At 39.7% G+C, this 21,567-nt stretch overlaps 1 protein-coding gene across 1 annotated transcript; it reads left to right on the top strand.

The window, feature by feature from the left end:
• Window positions 1–1,726: 1,726 nt before the first annotated feature.
• castor1 (cytosolic arginine sensor for mTORC1 subunit 1) lies at window positions 1,727–20,316 on the top strand. Its single transcript, XM_080499526.1, has 9 exons — window positions 1,727–2,008; window positions 9,062–9,132; window positions 12,158–12,351; window positions 12,804–12,939; window positions 14,905–15,028; window positions 15,205–15,321; window positions 15,928–16,010; window positions 16,168–16,262; window positions 19,511–20,316. Exons 1-9 carry the CDS (start codon window positions 1,896–1,898, stop codon window positions 19,580–19,582), a joined length of 1,005 nt encoding a protein of 334 aa, XP_080355652.1. The 5' UTR covers window positions 1,727–1,895; the 3' UTR covers window positions 19,583–20,316.
• The last annotated feature ends 1,251 nt before the right edge of the window (window positions 20,317–21,567 follow it).

The following is a 21,567-nucleotide window of genomic DNA, read 5'->3' as shown; positions in this document are numbered from 1 at the left end:
GGTGACTGACTGCTCACTGATTGGTTCACTCCACTCTTCTACTCTTTTTTGTTTGTTTGTTTTAATCTGCTCAAAATTAAATTTCTGATTATATATTTGCAAACCAATGATGTAGGATTTACTCAGGTTTAGGTCAAATATGTGAAGAAACAAATGATACATGAACCTAATTGTATGATGCATGGCTATGATTGACACATAACATGTTTCTGCCTTCAGCTTATATCCTGACTGTGTGCTTAGTATCATGGACATCAATCACACTGAATGAGCTAGCACAACAGTGAAACGCCTGCTTGATATAATAAAAGCCTACCTCATTCTTTGTGCTTACGATCACCTTAATGTATTACCATTATACTGATGAAATATTTCAGTAAGACGTGCAAAGAGTCCAACTGGAACAAATGTGTTCCTTCTGAACATTGAAATGCTGTTGTGTGGTTGTTGTCTGCAGATTCCACACCAGATGTACAGACATAGACTCTTGGATGTGTCAGTCATTAGTATTTCAAATACCTTATCAATATCTGCTGTGATTTTGACATGTATCCTCCAATTGCACAAGAACAGTACTTTAATAATTATTAAAACTGTACACAGAGACATAAACATTAACTCCAGTCATCCTCTAGTCTAAAGCCTTGACTGCATCTTCATTGTCTCGTTTTTGTGTCTTTGTTAGGGTGTGTTTCGTAATTTCTACATGATCACGTCAAATCTCTCTTTTTTTTTTAGTTTACTCCACTGTAGTTGCATTTTGTCTTGTTTTTAATCTCTGTTGTTGTTTTGCATGAATTTGTGACTTTTTATGGTTGTTTCATGCCACTGTGATCCCTTGGGTGTGCACTTGGTGGGATCAATCAGTAACAATTGAGCATTTGAAACATGTGTTATTGTGATTAAACAATTATAATAAAATATGATCACTAATTAATGGAACAATATTCATTCTGATTGTGTCATTGACTGCTGTGCCCGTGTAAATATTTAAGCTGCATAAAACATTAACACAAAAACCTCCCACAATTACCAACATGAGAGCTCTGACTTGACATATGAAGCTTCTTTAGGATGGGGAAAAGATGCACGTATAGTATTGATCAATACACTGTTGGTTTATTTGCTTTGAATGCAAAAGTGACAAATACAAGGAGATGTCAAGACACTGACAGGACAGCAAGGGGTGTGTGAACTGGAGAAGATAGAAAAATACAATAAACCCAAATACACATCAGAAATCTATGAATTGTTAAATTCATCGACTGGTTTTGTAAAAGATTTAAACATAATTCATTGTAATAAAATTTATCACACCCAAATATGATATTGCTGTATCCACTGCTGCTATTTGTCGTAATAACAGCAAGTCATTTTGCAATTTACTCTGGAGAGTTGGCTTGTTAATTTTTTTTTAATGCTGAAATTTAAACCTTGGTTTCAAAGACACAATATGGAGATAATTCAGTGTGACACTTATTACTATTATTATTATTATTATTATTATTATTATTATTATTATTATTCGGGGTCGGAAGTGGAGATGCGTCTTGCGTCATGACGCCACACGCCGCATGCACGTGTGAGGCGTTCAGGGACCTGTAGCTTTAAGAGGAGGGGGCGTGTCGTCTGCGGGGCTGGTCCTTCCATTTGAATATACAGTAGTTGAGCGGGGCCGGACTCCAATTGCGTTGGATGTTTTTCCAGCCCAGTTCAGCCCCCGTTAGAGACGGTCACAGCCGCGGGACGTGCACGGAGCTCTGCGGTCGTCGGTAATGTCCATGTCCCGGGCCCGTGTTTAAAGGTCTCGCTCCGTTAGAGGAAGGCGTTTGTTTTCTTCTGCGCGCACACACGGGAGGAGTGGAGACTACCGCGGCTCGCTAACAAACAAGAACATGGACTTACATATACTGGACCACAGGCTGCGGGTCACCAGCATATCCAAGAGTGGGCTGGTGAATTTCACTCATCCCCTCATCAAGCTGATCTTCCTCCGGAACAGGACACGGTAAGGGGGGGTCCCTGTAAATCCACCCCAATGGCTCTTTCTTTCACTGCCATTGTGGGGCTGTCTGCCCGAGCATGTCCCTTTCTGCATCATACGCTGCAATCATCTATAGTTACTCACCTTAGCTGGATGCTTGCACAACACGTGCATCATTTAGACCTATAACTAGTTAAATGCCGACTGTTGAGTCATATAAAACACCAATCTTACTGTTTCAAACATATTCACGGTGGGTCCTCGCTCTGCATTGACCTTTGACCTCTCATGATGAATGCCAGTGTCCACATTGCAAGTTGTCCAGACCCCATGTTGGCATTAGTGCCAGTTTTCAGTTAATCCCTGGATTTCCTCTCATTGTTATGTAATTGTTTATTCCTCTGGCTGCCCCACTTAAGCGGTGCCACAAGAAGAGCCCGACATCTGTCTTCAAGCCTCTGCCACGGATCTCAATTTAAGTTCAAGTCTAGTATCCATTTGCGAATAGCTTTTACACCATGGTGTGCGACCACTCGCCTCAATCCCAGTTGGGTTGGACAGCCTCTGTGTGGATGTTTTTTTGGGGGGTTTTTTCAGGGTACTCCTGCTGTCCAAAAACTTACATGAGACTGATTGGAAAACATAAAATGCATGTAGAATAAATGTGTTTGATTTTGTGTGTGACAGGCCTGGGTGCACCAAGGTTCCAATGAGTTTGATCAAATATAAAAGATGGCTGGTGTTCATGAGTTTGTTGCATTTCAGGTGTAGTAGCTCCCCTATTAGTTCATGAGGAACTGTTTATTTATTACGATTATTTCTGTGTTTACACCGTACAGCAAAACATTACATTTAAAGATGCTGCTTCCAATATTTTAATAATAGTAGTTTCATGCTCATGTAAAAATTTGGATTTTTGAAAGCAGCATCCTGAATACAAGCACGTCTCTCCGTCTCCATGGAAACTGGGAAGGCACAACTTTTCTGAATCATGTTGTACAATATATGGACACTACAGTAGCATGATATGGCAGATTAGAGAGTAGTTTTGTGTTGCTTATGGTTCTATTACAAAATCACAGCACCAACTCTGGTCTGGCGTGCAAACTACATACAACTGCATTTTCAGTTTCCTTCATTTCAAATGTTTGCGGGGGGGGGGGGGGTTTGTTTGCAGTAGAGTATTTAGCAAATCCTGTGAAAAGGTTTCTGGTCTAGAAAGAAAGTATGATTCCCTTATTGGCTGTTATTTGTGTTGTTGTTCTCGTGTGGCATCGATGTGTTTTGCCTTGTTTTCCCTTCTTCCCCCTAATTAAACTATAGTTGTTGTACAATAGGGAGTGGCAGAGAAGATTGAGTTCACAGCAACTCTAAACAATTGGTGGTAGGGAGGTGAAAAACAGTCCTGATTGCCCCAGATGGTTTTAAGCCATCTCCCTCTTTCAGGCCTCCGCTATTCATGAGAAAACAGCTCCCCACATGAAGCGAGCCCAAAGCAGATCTGAGTCGAATTTTAAGGAGGTGAACACTGGCTGCGGTGCTTATCACACATTGTTAGACAGTCTTTCGGCACCCTCTACAGATGGGTGCTTACTGCATCAGAGGACAGAAGCAAAAATGTAACAATGGTTTTTGCAAGAGAGATGAGCAGATACAGAGTACAGCACATGCGCTATCGGCTGCATTGTTGATTTTGTTTGTAGAAGACTTAAGCATGGTCCATCTCTGTGTAGACGGATGACAAAGCACCATTTTTAAAATGATCTTACTGGGCATGCACACCACGGCTATAATAAATATTTCCTCTGCACATTTGTACTCACCATTGTTGATGTTTAAAATGCATTGTACTCTGCATGAATGTGTGCGTTTACAGCTACACCACCACATCATTTTCAGCCTTTCTACCATTTCTGTATAAACGGATATCATTTTCAAAATGTTGTAAATGCAAAACTTTTCTGAAGCAAAAACATCAAAACGGTGTGTTTTCACTTGAAACAGTGTGTAAACGGGGCTAAATAATAGTTGTGTGCACCCAAACATAACCAGTTTAGTCTTTATTACTGCTTTTTGGGGGAGAATTTGGGTCTTAAAAGGTATTTTGGGCCTCAACAGATGGCCTTTTATGCATTATATTGACAAGCATCCATGCCTGCAGCGAAATCTTTGTTCAATTCAACTTTATTTATATAGCACCAAATACAACAAGTCCTTTGAGGGCACTTTTACAGAGAAACCTAACAATTCCACATGAGCAAGCATAATTGACAGTGGAAAGGAAATACTCCAGTTTTTAACAGGAAGAAACATTGCACACTGTCATCCCTGTTAAGAAGTAGTGCTAATGCATTTAAATTGTGTGTTTTTGCAATTTTTAAGGGGGGGGAAATAAGTATGTTTATGTCTGCCAGCAGTGCAAAAGTAAAGATTTCATTGAGGAATGATGAACCTGTGAAGCGATTTGATATAACAGGAGGAATATACTCCACTTTCTTGGTTTTGAGATGAGGATTATGACAGCAGCATTCTAGATAAGCCGCAACTGTGGGCTATGTGAGCTATAAAATATGTGAAAATATGAAAGCGTGAATGAAATTGCCTTCTTCCCAGTTGGGACAATTCAAATTCTTACAGTTTGTTTATGTTTTTAAACATGTAATTGACCCACGTGAAGAAGGAAGTGGAACGTTTCCATGATTATGGACTAAAAAAACGTCTTCGCAAACAAACTGAAAATGTTTCTCTTACTACCGACATGTACTATAATGGGAGCCCTTCAGCTCTTCTTAGAACTGTACCAAATAAAAAGCCTATTGATTCTAAATTCCTGTTACTCGAGGGACTAAAATTCCTTGAACTGTTTGGTTGAAAAACCCTCAACTGTCCCTAAAAAAAAAAGTTTAATGATTGTGCTCTGTGTGCTTAGATTGGAATCCGGCCTGGTGCTCGGTCGTTGCTGAAGCTCAAGGGTGTTGTACTAATCAAAGCCCAGCTTTGGGCCAGTATATGTATCTCACTGCTTTGTGGCCGCAGCCCGGCAGGCACACACAGTCCTCCTTTCTTCCCCTGGGAGCCTAACAAGAGCCGATGTTTGGAACAATGCCTCTGCTGAGCCAAAAACCCAGTTGGGAGTTTTTCACTTGTCTGCTTCACTGGTCCGTCAAGGTTGGGGCTCTCGCTCCATTTATTTACACAGGACCGTAGGACTTCCTCGCACCCCGTTCCCCCACACCCTGTCTAATACAGAAAAAAAAAACAACAAAACAGAAGCCTTTGAAAAAAAATCTATAGATTGTTTGTCACAAGTCCGGTAGCCGACAACTCACTTTCCCTCTAATGATTGGACCAAGGCACCTCAAGGCTCATTCCTCTGTACTTTCAAGCCGGCTTTTTTTTTTCCAGCCTTATCATGTTTCTTCAGCTGGAGCATCAGTTGTAAACGCCGGAACAACACCAGTTCCTCACTTCCCAACTGTTGCTACCGCCTGTTGTTTTCTACTGCTGGATCAAAGTCGACAATCTTGCACGCTCAGTTTTAATCTTTGCAACTCGGTCGTTCCCTCGATACCTGTTGCTTCCTCATCTTTTTTTTGCTCACTTCCCATCTCGTCCTCCTCATCACCCTTCATCAGAAGCAATTTCTTTCTCAGGCCATTTGCTGTTGAAGGTTGAATGTAATCAGGTTGGTTTTTTTTTTTTAATGATGACTCGGGATGATGATGATCTTCGAAACCAATTTCATGTCAGGACTGGTTGGCCTGTATTTGAACTTGTCCTTCTCTGTGCCAAGATGCCTTCGAGGAATATCTCCCGAAATTATGTCACGCATTTTTAAAGAGCGTGCCTCTCGGTAGCGGCGGTTCTTCAATGCCTCACAATGTTTTCCACAAAGATGACAACACACGATGCAATGTAATTCTGATGGTCCCATCATTTGACCGCTAAGACAATGATTTTGAGGTTGGTTCTGTCATCTGAATCAGCCAGTCATCAGGATCTTACAAAGGCAGCACTGAGCTCAAAGTGATCTTGCAATAAAATCAAGCTGCGTTTGACAAAAAGCAAATGGAAAAGACGAAGACAAAACAAGAGAAGTTTTGACAAAATGGAATAAGCAAAGACAAGATGGAAAAAGAATACGACTACATTTGTATATTTTTTTTTTGTATTATTGATTTTCTTTATATTTCCACATTTATTTCCTTTTAATTTTTTGCACTCCTATGATTCCATAGAAAACAACTAATTAACTGCCTGAACCACTTTGGAAAGTCAGCTAGTCAGAATGCCAGAGGTGCATGTGGTCAACAAAATAAAATAAAAACAAACATGACACGGTCATATATGAAAAGTGGGTCCAAATAGAGAAGGAGCACTTTTATTTGGCAGTACAAAAACATCAACATCATCTATAAGAGTTTCATAGCAAGTTGCATTGTCATTGCAATACATATTGTACACATTTTCACTTGATATCGTGCAGTCCTTGTTTGTTTGACAACTATTTCATGCCACTTATGAGACAACTTATCATTGTATGCACAAAGTTTTTACAATGGATTGATGAGTTACTTGCTGCTTTTGCACTGTTGCTTTATCTTTTTGGGAGGTGTCGGGTAAGAGTATGATCGTGTCTTTGTAGTCCTAGTGAAATTGGATTTCAGTGGATATCATCTCTTTTTTGACAAACTATTAAACAAGGGGGAGGCAAAAAAAAAAAGTTTGTGTGCTAGACTTGAACTTTTTGGGATTTGTGTGCTCCTGCTAAGTGGTATGCTTATTATATTTTCTGTTTGCTGCTATTGTTTCCTTCAAATTCCCTGGGGTTTACTTTCAGTTGTAACACCACAATCACCAGCCTTATTCTAAAAACTTGATGTGCACGTTAGAACGCCACACATGATCAGTCTCACTTGCAAGGCTGACACACACACACACACACACAACCTGCAGGAAACTGAACTGTGGAAGGTGAAGGGTCAGTCGGAAACGAGAGGGGGTATTAAAACACAATGGACTGGCTGAGCCTGCTGGTAGTTAGGGTTACCTCTCTGTCGCTATCTCTCTGTCTCTTTGTTTTTCGGTGGCGTGATCATCCTGTTTCGTGCCAGGGATTACTTTTTGCCGAGTCAGCAGTTTTGACGGTCTCACCCGGGCTTCTTCCCTTAATATCTTTTAAGCTGGCCACTAAGCAGAGGAGCAGGCCGGAGAGGTGTTTTAAGGAAACAGGAGTGTCTACCACATCCTTTTTAGGGATGCAAAGATAAAGCGAGGTCATTCATGCAGAAACCGCTTTTATCTTCTTCTCTGCCCTAAATTGGAATCTTTACGACCTGGGCTGCAAATATTGTGAAGGACAAACATTTTTATTAGATCCATTTAGCTGTGATGTTGATGGTGGATAGAATCTGCTTCCTTCACATTGATAAGAGGATGAACCCACTTGATGTTTAAATCTTGTGACGTTTGCCCTGTTTACACATCAACGTTTCAAGTAATATTGCATCATGTTGGCATTTCCCCAGCTCACGTATTGTTCATGATGGGAAATTTCTCTCACACAGCAGACGTCACAATAAATGCAAGTTTGAATAGAAAGTGAATGTTTAGTTTCTTTTTCCCTACTTACGTTCTGCTAAATATATAGACTTGCTCGTCTGATTACTTCCCATCAAAACCCAAAGTTTTTTTTAAGGACGGGCCTCGACAGGCTTTGCTGAGTCTGTTCTTTCTGTTGTCTGTCCCCAGTCCAATCGCCAGAGAGAATCCTCCAGAGAGAACATTTTGTTTTGTAAAAATGAGTAAATTTTTTCTCAAAAGCTAAGGAAATGTGTGTTTGCGGTCTAGATTTCTTTTCTCTCAACCTGAAAAACTCCTACAGCACACTCCCCACCCACCCCCTTGCTCACTCTCCTTTATCAACAGTTCACAAAGAAAACATTGAGCAGAATTGAATACCAGCCAGACCAAGAAACAGCTTTTGAAAGCAAATGCATTTCATAAGGAAGAAGTTATAATAAATTGGCATCACTGTGTTGGTTCCACTGTTTCTTCATGTTGGAGTTTTGTGAATGTTTAACCCTTGCAAGCTGTATCAGCTGCACCGTCGATTTAAATATTCATTGAAAGTGTCTCATTCCTTAGAACAAGCTATGAAAGGGCCACAAAACACCCTGTTGCTACCAGTACAATGAAAAGTCATGAAATTATCCACATGATGTGCATGTTGACACGCTTGGCTTTGCAGGATGGTAAAAAGGTCTGTTTGAGTTATTTTTCCTTTATAATAGTACAACCTATCCATAAATGTGTAGGTTTATTGTGAGCCCAAAGACCCAACATGTATTATGTTGCTACTCAGTTGGCAAATTGACTATGAAATATAAATATAAACTTTCATTACATTTTCAATGAATATGCCATTTTTTAAATGCATTTCAACGTTAGGAGGACTTGGTGCAAATAAGTTGCTCAGGGGTTTTTTTTTTTTTGGTATTTTGAGTTACAGTAAGCTGCACAACATATTGAAAAACAGATGATTTTTTAAATCTAAAATTAGCACAATTATTCAAGATGAATTCACATAACATTCTGTGATTAACTAATTTTAGATCCCATTCACAGGATATTTTGAGGTTGAAACAAAAGACGTTTGTTGCATTTTGGGGCGACCCTTTACATAACAATGGTGTTCGGAGTTGCTGGAAACCTGAGTGTCATCACTCCCGTTCCATATTCTCTTGGGAGTTTTATCAGTGAAGGTCGCTGTAATGGCAATCCGACTTTGTCTGTCCATACCAATGCCCTCCTGCTCGCCATTGGTTATTGTTTGCAGCGTGCACTATGTTCAAAAGACTTAATAAACTGAGTTCCCCACAAACTAGTGGATGATCACAGCATTGTTCCAGTTTGGTACGTTCCAAGCTTTGAACTAATTGAATGACATCTAGTCCTCAAAGCTTCTGGAAATGGCACAGAACCCCATTTACCTGAATCTTGGTAGAAGTTCTGAAGACCTCCTTTCATGTTTTCTCTGTTTCCAACCTCACTCCTCTCGTTCGTTCATACTTTCAGATGCAAGTTCTTCAGCCTGACAGAGACGCCAGAGAACTACACCGTCGTCCTCGACAAGGAAGGATTCAAAGGTAAAACACATTATGTTTTATTGAATATTTGTGTGGAGGTGGTACAATTCTGTACCACCTCTACTTATATTATTCAGTACACATGATCCATTTGTCCTTGTTGGTGTAATCAACTTTAATGTTTAGTTGTACTAGAAAATATCACCTCAAACCGAACCACATCGTTGAATTCTGTCGTTTCAACACTGTGGCGTGACTTCCTTCCTCCCCTGCTTCCCCTCACAAACCTTGCATGGTTTCATCGACTGTATCATGCCATCAAAACAAACTGTGTACTTAGAACTGACATTATAACAAGGAAGTTCTCTTTATGTCTACCGGTACTTAAAAAGTGAGTCAAATGTGTATATTTGACTCACTTCCTATTTGATGTGATAGAAAAGATAGGTTCCGTGAATGCTGAATGGTGGTGCAACATTTTTTTCTTTCAAATCATTAGTATAAAACTACAGTCAGATTTGAGTGTTGGATTTGGGGATACTTTTTATACTCTCCTTCATTGCTTCTTTGCGAAAGCAAAAGCACTCGTGTTACTTTAGAAATTAAACATGACTTCACATATTTATTGTAATTTCAATATCAGTGTTGTCAACTAATGAATTCCAATAAATTATATAATTATATGCACTGTACATTTCTACCTCTGCAGGTCAAAGTATTTGGCCAATTAGATGGAGCTCAGTCATCAGTCCAGTTTTGTCTGGTTAAAATTAAATGTACTAAACGTTTGGGAACCTCTGGCTTCCTGACACAGTTGCATTTAAATGAGTGTAAATTATTTAAAATTCATTCCATTCTACTGCTGGCTTCTTCTCCTTCTTACAAAAAAAAAATCCAAATTTTTCTCTTCACTTTTGACATTGCAGAGCATGTTTCTCTCAAAAATATCGTGAAAATATTTCAATGCATTCAGTCCATCCAGTACCAACGGCAGCAAATCAGCCTCACAGCAGACTTCTCTTTACCATTATCATTCTGGGCATGTTAGTGTGTGTGTGTGTGTGTGTGTGTGTGTGTGTGTGTGTGTGTGTGTGTGTGTGTGTGTGTGTGTGTGTGTGTGTGTGTGTGTGTGTGTGTGTGTGTGTGTGTGTGTGTGTGTGTGTGTGTGTGTGTGTGTGTGTGTGTGTGTGTGTGTGTGTGTGTGTGTGTGTGTGTGTGTGTGTTGCACAAAATGTTTGAAATGCGACAAGCCTGAATGAATGAATTTATGGGCTTAATTGCATGGATTATTTAAATAAAAACAAACATCATGGACTGCTATCCTCAACATCTCTACTTTGGTTTCAATTATAACCTCTTCATGCAACGAACACACCACTCAGCTAATTAAGCACATCCAGGCGCTGAAAGTACAAGATGGCAGAGGCATTTTCAGTGAATGTAGCTGCATTGAAATGATGCTCATAACTGCACAACATGTCATTTGAGCAGGACTAAAATTCTTTACATCAGTGGTCAGCACCTGCAAATGTCATTGTTTCATTGGAAATATTAATTTTGAAATATATGTTGCAGTCCTGCACACTCCTTCTGATCCTGCTACTTTTCACAAAGCCCTTCTACCCAGATGTCCATGTTAAAGGCATATGTTGCCTCAGGGATGCTTCGTCACTCTCTTGTCTCTTTTTTGCTCTCTTTCTGAGTGCCTATTTTAAGAGGTGAAAGCGGGTGGAGTGAAGCCACAAGGGGCCGTCTGTGACAAATTACACACACCAGAACAGCAGCTCCTCTGAAGGGGAATAAAGAGAACAGGGAACGGTAGGGATTGTTTGGTAATGTTTATTTATTTTTTAGTTATCTGAATGTTAATGACACACATGGTTTTGTTCTGGTCTCCTGTTGGCACCAAGACTCAGGATGTGACAGACACACGTCCTTAGAATAGAACCCATTTAAACTTTTACCCTCTTTTCAACTCAACAAGATCCCCCTGTTTGTGAAATGCACCGCTGTCAAGTCACATTTCAGCATGTTGCAGTGCAGTAGGTGCTGCCGGTCTCTCCTGAGACTAACTTTCACCTACAGTTAAAAATAGAAGGGTCAGTTTATGTCGGTACGGCAGAGGCAACAGGTGGGAGACAGGAAGTTTGTGTGTGTGTGTGCGTTTCTTAGTGTGATGAGGCATCAACAGGAAGAAGCGTGTTTTATTGTACAGAGGGCTTTACCTGCGTGTCATTACCTGAGTGTGTATATATGAAGAGTATAAACTTTCCATAAGGTGCTGTTAAAAGAATTGTCTTGCTCGTTTACGTTCTATTTTGAAGCACATCAAGTTGTATATCTGGTACAAAGTCCTTCAGTGTGAAATCTAATGTTCTTTCAATCATGAAATTCTTGGATAAGTTAAATAGCTAGAGAAACATTTCCAGGTTTTGAAATTTCAAAAATGTTTTGAATTGACACAATTTATTTAGAGGTGCCTTTCAAAGTTCTCTATCAACAAATGTTCAATTCTTTGGTGGGGGGGGGGGGGGGGGGGGGGGGGGGGTTAAATCATAGTTTCTAAATACCAAAAGATTATTGAGGTTGAATGATGTTTTCATCTTTTTAAATGCCAAACCACATTCTGGACACAGTCATGGAGCTAAGTTAAGTACATGTTCTCAACTGCTTGTTGTCTTTGGACTATTATTAGTAAGTTGTGTGGTTTAAAGAAATTCCTTTTTTTACCTTTTCTTTTCTGAATGAATTACACATTAGAAAATGATTAGTTGAACAATGTCATGGCCTCTAATCTACGTGGCTCCGTGATGAAACTCATGAGGCCGCCAAGGCCGTGGTTCAAACAGTCTGCACTTCAATCCTTTGTATAATTTCATGAAGATTATTCCAGTAAGATTAGATTTGGTACGTTGGCTTTGAAGCTGTTTTGTTAGTCCTAATATTGGAGTTTGTCTCCTTCCAGGTGATGTGCAGGGTGTGTGGGATCCTATAAGATAGAGCTGCTGCTCTTTTATAGACGATCAAGGACTGGTGGTCTCTATTTGCCGTAATGTTCCCCCTCTCCTCTCCTATCTCCAATCAGAGCTGCAGCCTTCGGAGCATCTCCAGGTAGAGAGCTCCATCTGGTTGCCGCTCAACGTGGTCTCCAACGGCAACACCTCCAGCAGCTCGCAGACCGTCGGCGTGACCAAGATCGCCAAGTCGGTCATCGCCCCCTTGGCCCAGCAGCACGTCTCTGTCTTCATGCTCTCCACTTATCAGACCGACTTTATCCTGGTGAGCTAATTCTGCTTTCCTCTGATCCGTCCAAAGACACATTCCCTGAAAACCCTCCGTTGTAGTAGTTGGAGACATTTGGAGTCACTTTTTTAAGCTCCCTAAATGCTCTGTGAACTCCAGACCTGTAATCTCACTGGTGAAACTTTCACCTGCTGAGGTCTGCCAGACGTCACGGGGCGTGCATTTTGTCCACTCGCCAAGTTTTCAGCGAAGGCATTAACTCTCAACAGAGCTGAGGGCACTAAAACGTGAGTGAAATGTTAAGCGGGCGAAAAAAAATAAACACCCCGGCAGACGTTTGTGTCAGCAACTATATTAATGGTTGACATGCAGGCTGACGTGTTTCCTCACAAGAAGCGAGAGCAGCAGTGAACACCGTCTATGCATGAACAGTTTGCAGGTGGAGTTTGTTCATATGTCTCTGCACCGTCATGATCTGTCTTCCATAGATAAGAGAGAAAGACCTGTCTGTGGTCATCAGCACACTGGAGGAGGAGTTCAATATTTACAAGGAGGAAGGAGGAGAGTCTGTCCCCGTGCACTCACAGGATGTCTCCAACGGTCTCCAGAAGAACGGCAAAGATGGTACGAGGGACTTTGTGGTTTGAAATCCCTGCTCAGAGGAGGCATTAAACCCTTCACACCAAAGAATTGTCACTTTTGATTCATGAGTTTTTTCATACTCCTACATCAAACTTGCACACAAAGACCATGGCTCAGGTGGTAGATATTTTTTCTTTTAAAAAAATATGTTGAGGTTTCTTGGTTTAGGCTTAATTTTCAGTTTAATGCCGAACTTTTCAAATGTTTTTATTTTTGTTTGTTTGTTTTTAAATAAGATGTTATTGTTAAAGGTTGTTGAGCTCCATTAGCAATAAAGTTTTCTGGTAAACTACCGTATGTTTTATATATGTCCTTCAACTGTCTTTACCGGTTTACCTAATTTTGCAGTTAAATTTACATTAAACTCTCTTTTCTTCTCCATTACATATAATAGATTCTGTCCAATGGATTGTGCTTTATTGAGACAATTTTGCGTTTTTTCCAACAAGTTATTTCTTTTCTTAATTTTATTTCATAGTTTTAAGGGAAAGGCATTCCCCTGATGAGTAGAATTTTACCTCAGCTATGGACCCACTGATATTTTTTGAAAACTAGTGGCATCGCCTAATGGATTTTAGTATCAATGCTTACGTTTCAACTAGATATAGATCATATTTAGAGCACATTTGACCTAATTGGACCCCTATGGTAGCATAATAAATTCTAATTAACAATTAAACTATAATATGTGAGGCAGGCTTGGATAAAATTATGAATTGGGGGGAAAAAACGGAGATATAGAGTCCGTATTTTCATGTCCTTTGTCAAGAGAGAAACATCCCAACATCATCTTTCCATGATCCAAAAAAGAGCATGTTCTTTATAGCAGCCTAAGCTTTATTTATTTTTAACATGTGCACATGGACTTTGGTAACCTGATTGCAGAATGAGCTTTTCATTAGAGCACATTTGGGGCATTTGTTACATGTGCGGGTTCCCATTGTGTCATTTCCAGAACTTGTTATCATATTGCGGTATGTGGACTACAAGCAACAATTGGAACAAGACTTGTGAGGTCTACAGGGATAACCCGACTAAACCAATGACTTTATGAAACATGAACGTAATGATCTATTGTTGGTAAGAGGAACTTGTAGCTTTTGGATGCTTGTCCCTGAGGTAACAAAAATAATACCAAGTTACAATACACAATGACACAATGTAAGTTTGTCTGTTTGACCCATGCTGCAGGGCTGCTTCCTTCACATAAAATGTTTACATCACTATACAGTCCAGAACATGTTGTACAAAGAGGACTTCCGAAAAGAAAAAAAACCCAAATGCAACACAGCCAATCTTTCACAATCAACTTATCTTTAAAAGGTACCGGTATGCATCTTTCAACACGATCTGGTATGTGAGGCAAGTATACTGTCAACATTTTCCGTTTTTACCTGAAAGGCTGAGAAATCTGATCAAAATCGGGTCGTGAAACCTTGGCAGACATGATTTAAAAAGAAAAATGGCAAAACGGGTCTGATGAACTAAATCTATTTCCGTTGGGGAAAAGAAAAAAACTGAACTTTGAATTTGAATAGGTTGATAAAACTCCAATAAATACTTAACTATTAACAAGTCATTGAAATTGATGAGAAAAAAACATTACAATCACACACGGCAATGCAAATTTGTATTGTGCAATTTACCAACAAGGGAATTCAATGTGGTTTATATGAACAACAATGAAAAACATGTAGAAATTAGATTAAACAACATGGAAATAAATAAAACACAAGAATATAAAAACTATCAACGGAATAAAAGTAAGTGGAATACAGCTGTTAAAAACATCGATTATATATTAACTGTGGGAAGAAACTGGAGCACCCAGGGCGAACATGCAAACTAAACAGAAAGTCCCTCGACAGACCGTTTCATCTCACATTTGCATATGTTGGGCGTTCTCACTTTTCTTGAATTAAGTGTAGCTGTTATTGTTGTTTGCAGCCATCCATCCTACAGTTCACCCCGTGCTGATCCCCCTGAACCAGTTCTGTGTCATGTCTCTGGACCCGGACACGCTGCCGTCCATCGCTACCACCCTCATCGACGTCCTCTTCTATTCTAGCAGGTCAGACCTCCTTTTCTACACTCTCAGCTGCAAAGACCCACTTGGAGCACTAGATGGCAGCACACCATACAAAAAAGTGGAAACCGGCTCAGGCTCGAGGCTGGTGTTTTCAGTCACAAGTTAAGGACAAAGAATCATTCATTATAAAAACCTGTTATTTCTTTCTTCTTATGTAGTCCTAAGGAGGACAGCCAATCGTCCCCGGGCCAGAACTTGGACTGTATCAAGTTCTTCTCCTTCTCCCTCATCGACGGATACATCTCCCTGGTGATGGACACCGAGGCTCAGAGACAGTAAGTGGGCTGGATTGTCATGTCATGTCTGACACGGTGTGTGTCCCAATAAAAATGTTAATAAAATGCCATTTTTACTACATTATTCTCATAGAAGATTAAACAACAAGAGGCCTGTAAGCTATATGGTGTAAAAAAGAATCCTTCACATACAAAAATGAAGTAGCCTATGACCCACTGAAGCAGTGCTTTTCAACCACTGTGCCGCGGCACATGAGTGTGCCATGAGAGATCGTCAGGTGTGCCGTGGGAAATTATCCAATTTCAGTGGTAAACCTGCACGAGTGTCGGCACTGATGGAGGCGCAGCCATGGTCGGGCGCACCAAAGGCTTCATTAGCAGAGTGATGGAAATAAACCCAGATGTGATTGTTGCGATTGTTTCTTACATCGTGAGGCCCTAGTGGCCAAGACTTTACCAGCAGACCTAGCCCCTGTGTTGGATGATGTTGTGCACATGGTAAACTTTGTAAAGATATGACCTGGGATGAGAGGCTGTGTTTATTCACAGATTTTCATACAGTGTTTTCTTGAAGTGGATGTTCTCCTGTTCTTCTGTTTGCACTTAGTTGCTTGATCGAAAATCGTTCTATCTTTTTTTCTTCAGGTTTCCTGCAGACCTTCTCTTCACCAGCTCCTCCGGGGAACTGTGGAGGATGGTTCGTATAGGGGGCCAACCTCTGGGCTTCGGTGAGGCCGCTTACATTTAAAATGCAGCGAGTCGTCATCTGTCGTATCCTCAACTTCTTAGAAATGTTTCTACTATTGCTGTTTCATGACTGACCTAATCAGAGAGAAATCAAATCACGTGATTGTGATACTGGGTCTCTTCCTTATTCTTTTCCAGATGAATGTGGTATAGTTGCCCAGATATCGCAGCCTCTCGCTGACAGCGACATTTCTGCCTATTACATAAGCACCTTCAGCTTCGACCACGCTCTGGTGAGTCCCACACTGAAGAAGCTCGGCACACCTCTGGAATGTGATTAACTCAGACAGATATTGAATCATTTTTATATATAACAGATATATAATCAAGATGTCATCTCAAGTATTTCATATCACTGTTAATATTGTGAAGTATTTAGGGATGTTCTGGTATGTGGACAATGAAAATTACTTTTTTTCTGTGTTTGTCTTGAGGTTTTTTTTAATCTTCTTTTCTTCTTCTTCATTGGACTTGTTTCTTATCCTGAGTATTCATGTTTATATACAAGTGATTTCAAATCAAATTCAGGAGCTTTTTACTGCCACAAGCTTGTCTGGAGAGTTTGGTTTAAAGGCACACAACTTTAAAAGTCTCATAACACAAATGATCACTGCATATCAAGCAATAGTTTTTATGGTAAACATGTTGCGAACTCTGCTGGAAGGTACATTTAATTAATTTCTTAAATGTGTGGTTTCAGTCTCCTCTTATCATCTAAATGTTCAATACATAAAAGGGTCTTAAAATACAAAATAACCAAAACAAACTTGGATATTAAGATGGTTATTAGAGGAAGTAATTTTCAGCTTTAGGGACCTTATGTTATCTGTTGGGTATCATGATCATCAGTATCCTCAGAAAGCCTCTATATTTTAAAAGAACCAGAAGAAAAAAATGTTCACCCTCATATCTTTTCAACTATTTCTTCTTGTTTTTACGGAAATCTTTCAAGCCTTTTTAGAGAAAATTACTTCGAAAGATAACTGCAAATTTAAAGAGTCTGAACTGCTTTATAAGAAATATTTAAATATACAAAGTAGATCTGTGGTCTAGACTTCTTTGATAGTTTAGTATACCGCGGCCAGCTGCAGTTATTATTCCAAAGTTTTCTTAACAATTGTTAGGCACCGATCAAGCAATCAATGAACAATGTGCTGAATAAACTGAATATTTTTCATTGTCATTTAAGAATGTTCATTATTGGAGTACACCAAGGTTCCATGTTATGCAACCTGAGGCGATTTCAAGATTACAAAGAATATTTTTTGCAGGTCATTTCATCATAATTCTGTCAAAGGTTATTGGAGTATGCGTCAGCAAATAGGCCTCCTCCATTCTTTAACGAGATAAATTCTTAAAATCATTCAGTTCTGATGCCGTCATCTCGGTGTGTGAGCAGACATCCTTGGGTTACGTCGTCTGTTCTGTCGTTTGTGGTTATTGTCACTGTGAAGCTGTTGATGTGGTACATAAATGTCCCAATGGCTCTTAACATTTTCTCATCGGTTTGAAGCTAAAGGGACACACAAAACTAAGGCTGCACAATATATATTGTAAATGTATGCTAGATTGACTGAACCGCAATAAGCTGTTCCCGTGCAGTCGAGCTTTGAAATTTCAGAAATTAAACAAACGTGACGTTAATACGTCACAGTTACAGCTAGTTTACATTAACGGCAAGAGAAATGGCACCAAGACAAAAACGTCATCTGCCTAAGATTTTGGAAATCACATTCTCATTGAAATACTCAACAACATAAGTGTGTCTTAATCTGCTGTGTTATGCAGTCTTTTGCAAAACACCTGAAACAACAGAGATCATTTCCCAAAGCTGAATAAAGTAAGACAACGTCATTTGAACATGTGAAAAACCATGTGGATGATGGGAGGTGACTTGCTGCTTCATATTTTTCTGTATCAATCATGATTATCTTGATTCAAGTCTCAGGGAAATTCCAGCTGACGTCAAGCAAACAGGAGGAGAAAGTACAGTTGCACTTGTTTTAATGTAGAGCTGGAACCTTGAAGATCTGGATTTCTTTATCGCTATTGAATCTTTTCTGGAGCTCTTATTCAAAATGTATTCACTGGTCAAGAATAGATGAGACAGAAGAAACCCCAAAATGGAGAAATAAAACAAACGACAACAATAAAAAAAAACTAACTTTAGAAGGCTTATTAATAAGTAAACTCTTTGGCAGCAAGTTGTTTCCAACCACAGTAAAAACTTTTAATCAATGTATTTGTAGTCCGCATGTTGCTACCTCAGAAATTGTCCTGTTGCTTTTTACTTCAGTGCCTCCTTCAGTACAACACTACAAGGTGGAACTTGACTCATCAACCTGATCACCTGATAATTAAAAGAGAGACTTGTTTTCAACATCTCAGTTTCCTTGTGTGACCTGTGTCCCAGTGAAGACAAAAGGATACCGACTATGTCATTTGAGGCTGTAAGCTCACTTCTTGCTGCGTTTTCCATCGTGTGTGGCAACGCAGAGACTTTAATGTGATTGGTTGGATGTCGAAATGTCACCATAAAGACAGCTGTCTGTCCTCAAGGCAGCTACATATCAACACCCCACAGCTCTGTGCCTCCGAGGGAGTGGAAATGTGAAGGTTGATGTGTTACTCAAAATAATTTTTAATGATTTCCCATAAAAGCCAGTTCTTACTAATCATATTCAAGTTTAATATAAGTCCAAATATAAGTCAAAACCGGTCTACAAAAGGCTCCAATTTGGCCAGACAACCACCAAGAAAGGATAATAGATTTTTATTTTAAATAAACTTCTTAAGAGTAGTGGACACAACAATGCAACGGCTTTCTGAGAACTTTGTGACATTTCGCCATCTTTTGCATCATTAATTGCCCTCATGTTGAGATTGTAGTACATTTCAGAACTAATTGTTTGGTTTTGCTCAAATATGGACTAGTTAAAAGTTAAAATTTGAAGGCTATTATGGCAATATTTTACCATTTCAGCACTTCCAGGAAATAAAGTAGCATCATAAGAATCAAGCTGTTGAACTGGTAGCATTTATTGAGAGGGAACGTTGTATGAAAATAGATGGAGAATGTGAAGGTGGTCCAGTGTTGTATCTCCTTGGGAAGCTGCAAACTATCGTTTTGGTGTTGCTTTGATCATCGGGTCATTTTCGGCTCCATTTCTACTTGTTGTTGGAGGCTGTAGTGTAGTGAGGCTTGCAAAGACGTCAGAATCCTAAACATATTAAAGTCACAATGAAAGACATTGCCACACACCCCACCTGAGACAGAATTGTAGTGTATAAAAATGTTAACCAAAGGGTCACAGTGTTGTAATTTGACACCATCCTCATCAACTTGCAGTGCCTGTGAAATAAAAGTGACAACCCTGGCATCAGCTGATGTAATAGTGCTCACAGCCAAATGAGCCTGAAGCCTTCTGAACGTGCACGATGTGTCCACTGCCACTAAATCACTGTCGCTTGTCCTCTGCAGGTCCCCGAGGAGGACATCGTGAGTGTGACGGACATGCTCCAGCACCAGAGGACAGAACCGGTGTCCAGCTGATGTGTCTCACCTGCTGTGGGCGGGGGCGGCTGGCCAACAGGAAACAAACTCTGTGCCTATCTAAGCACTGCATTGCCGGCAGTATTAACAAGTGTACATTTGCCATGAGCACCAGAAGCGCAGTTCCGCGTGCGTGTATCCAGTCTTGAGAGGCCTCCTGTCATAACCTATCCGAGGCAGGAAGCACTGAGACTACAGGGGGGGCCTCACATGCACACGTCACAGTGCACAAGCACTTCTTAAGCATACACACACACATATACACATTTCTCAGCCATGTCTGATGGCGTCTTCCTCCCGACTACAACACTTCTGTGTTGATTTTTAAATTGAATTCCACATTTCTTGGCTGCACACAGTAGAACACACTCCATTTCTAACTTAGTCTTCCAGTAGTGTTTATTCTCTAAATGTATGTGCCTAAATTGCTAGGTTTTTTTTTTTTTATTATTATTTGCAGGTTTTTGTGAAGCTGAATGTGTGAACCTTATGAGATTGTTACATTACTTTTAATACAAAACTGACAACACACTTTAGTTTCATAAGAATTTGCAAGTTGCTGGCTTTTTTTTTTTCCTCCCCCTAATAGGCCGGCATTTCTTAACCATAGAGTTACCCAAGGTCAATAACACTATGTCTTATCTTTTGTTATTTGCACAGTAAACCTTTTAATTTAGCCAGTACAGTCTCCATGTTTTCTTTGGTACTGGTACATTTTATACAACTTGAAGTATTCTGTCAACATTTGTAATTTTGTGCTGCTTCATTCAATAAAAAAAAAAAAATTGTGTTTAAATAAAACCGGATTTCTTTATGGCCTTTCCTCGCTGTGTGTGTTTATATGGTGCGTTCAAGTGGGAAGTATGGATCCGCCAATGTGAACTAGTTGGGATCTTCCTATCGAGGAAGACAGGCAAGTTGGACGTCCATAAACATCCGTCTACCTCCATCAGTTTTACTGTCTCATCCCTATCGGACCACATTTACAATGATCGACTGGAAAATGCATAATTTCTGCATTGTCATTTCCAAAAAGGTTCTCATCTGCACAACAATAATCCTAATTGTAAAATGTTATCCGTACATTCACATTAACTTCATTTGAAATATCTAAAAATCAGTGCGTGAATTCCACTTCTTCCCTTTTTGTCATGATTTCTTGAGAAATGTTTCAAATGGTGAAATATGATGGGAAAACATGTACACTGGCTTCTTCACAGAAAAAAGTTAAATAATAATGAGACACAGAATTATGTAGAAGTAAAGCAATTCCTCTTACTGGAGGAATTACCACATGAGACATAATTCTTACTTTTTTGGGGAGTAGTGACTTCAAGTGTCTCAGATCTGAAATGCTTTATCGGATGAATTACATAAATTGTATTCCTGATGTGAAAAACCCTCAAGTTGCTGCTTTTCATCGTGTTCATTTCAGCTATTGGAACATCTTTCAAACCCACCACCCCAAAACTAATGTTATTAAAGCTTTAAATATCATGAGTTTAAATCCATCCATTGTCTTTCCCACTTATCCAATTCAGGGTCGTGGGGGTGCTGGAGCCGATCCCAGCCTACTGTGGGCAAGTCAGTTTAAATCCATATGCAAGCTAAATAAAGGCATTTCCAGTGTGTGGGTTAAATGATGATAGTGACCCTACAGGCATAGTTTTGTTTGTGTTTGTTTGTTGGCTTATTAGGTTTACGCAAGTCTAAATGGATTGGCTATTTCTTGTTTTTTATGTGAACTTTCTCAATCATAAACTTCCTGGTTTTCGGCCGCATGAATGAACCGTTAGCAAGGTTTCAAAATTCCATTGAATGTTTGTGGCCTTATGACTAGTGAATTCCAGTTTTGTCACTCATGATTCAGATAGCTGGATGACTAGTATGTATATATTTATCTGTTTATTTTTCTTCTTTAATGAAGATGCAGAAAACGACTTCCCAGGAATGTCTTTGACTTGTCCCATCACACTTGTGTCCAA

Source organism: Blennius ocellaris (genome assembly GCF_963422515.1).
Source record: "Blennius ocellaris genome assembly, chromosome: 7".
NCBI classification, from domain to species: Eukaryota; Metazoa; Chordata; class Actinopteri; order Blenniiformes; family Blenniidae; genus Blennius; species Blennius ocellaris.
Note: the sequence above shows the minus strand (reverse complement) of the source record. Positions and strands in the feature narration are given on the sequence as shown.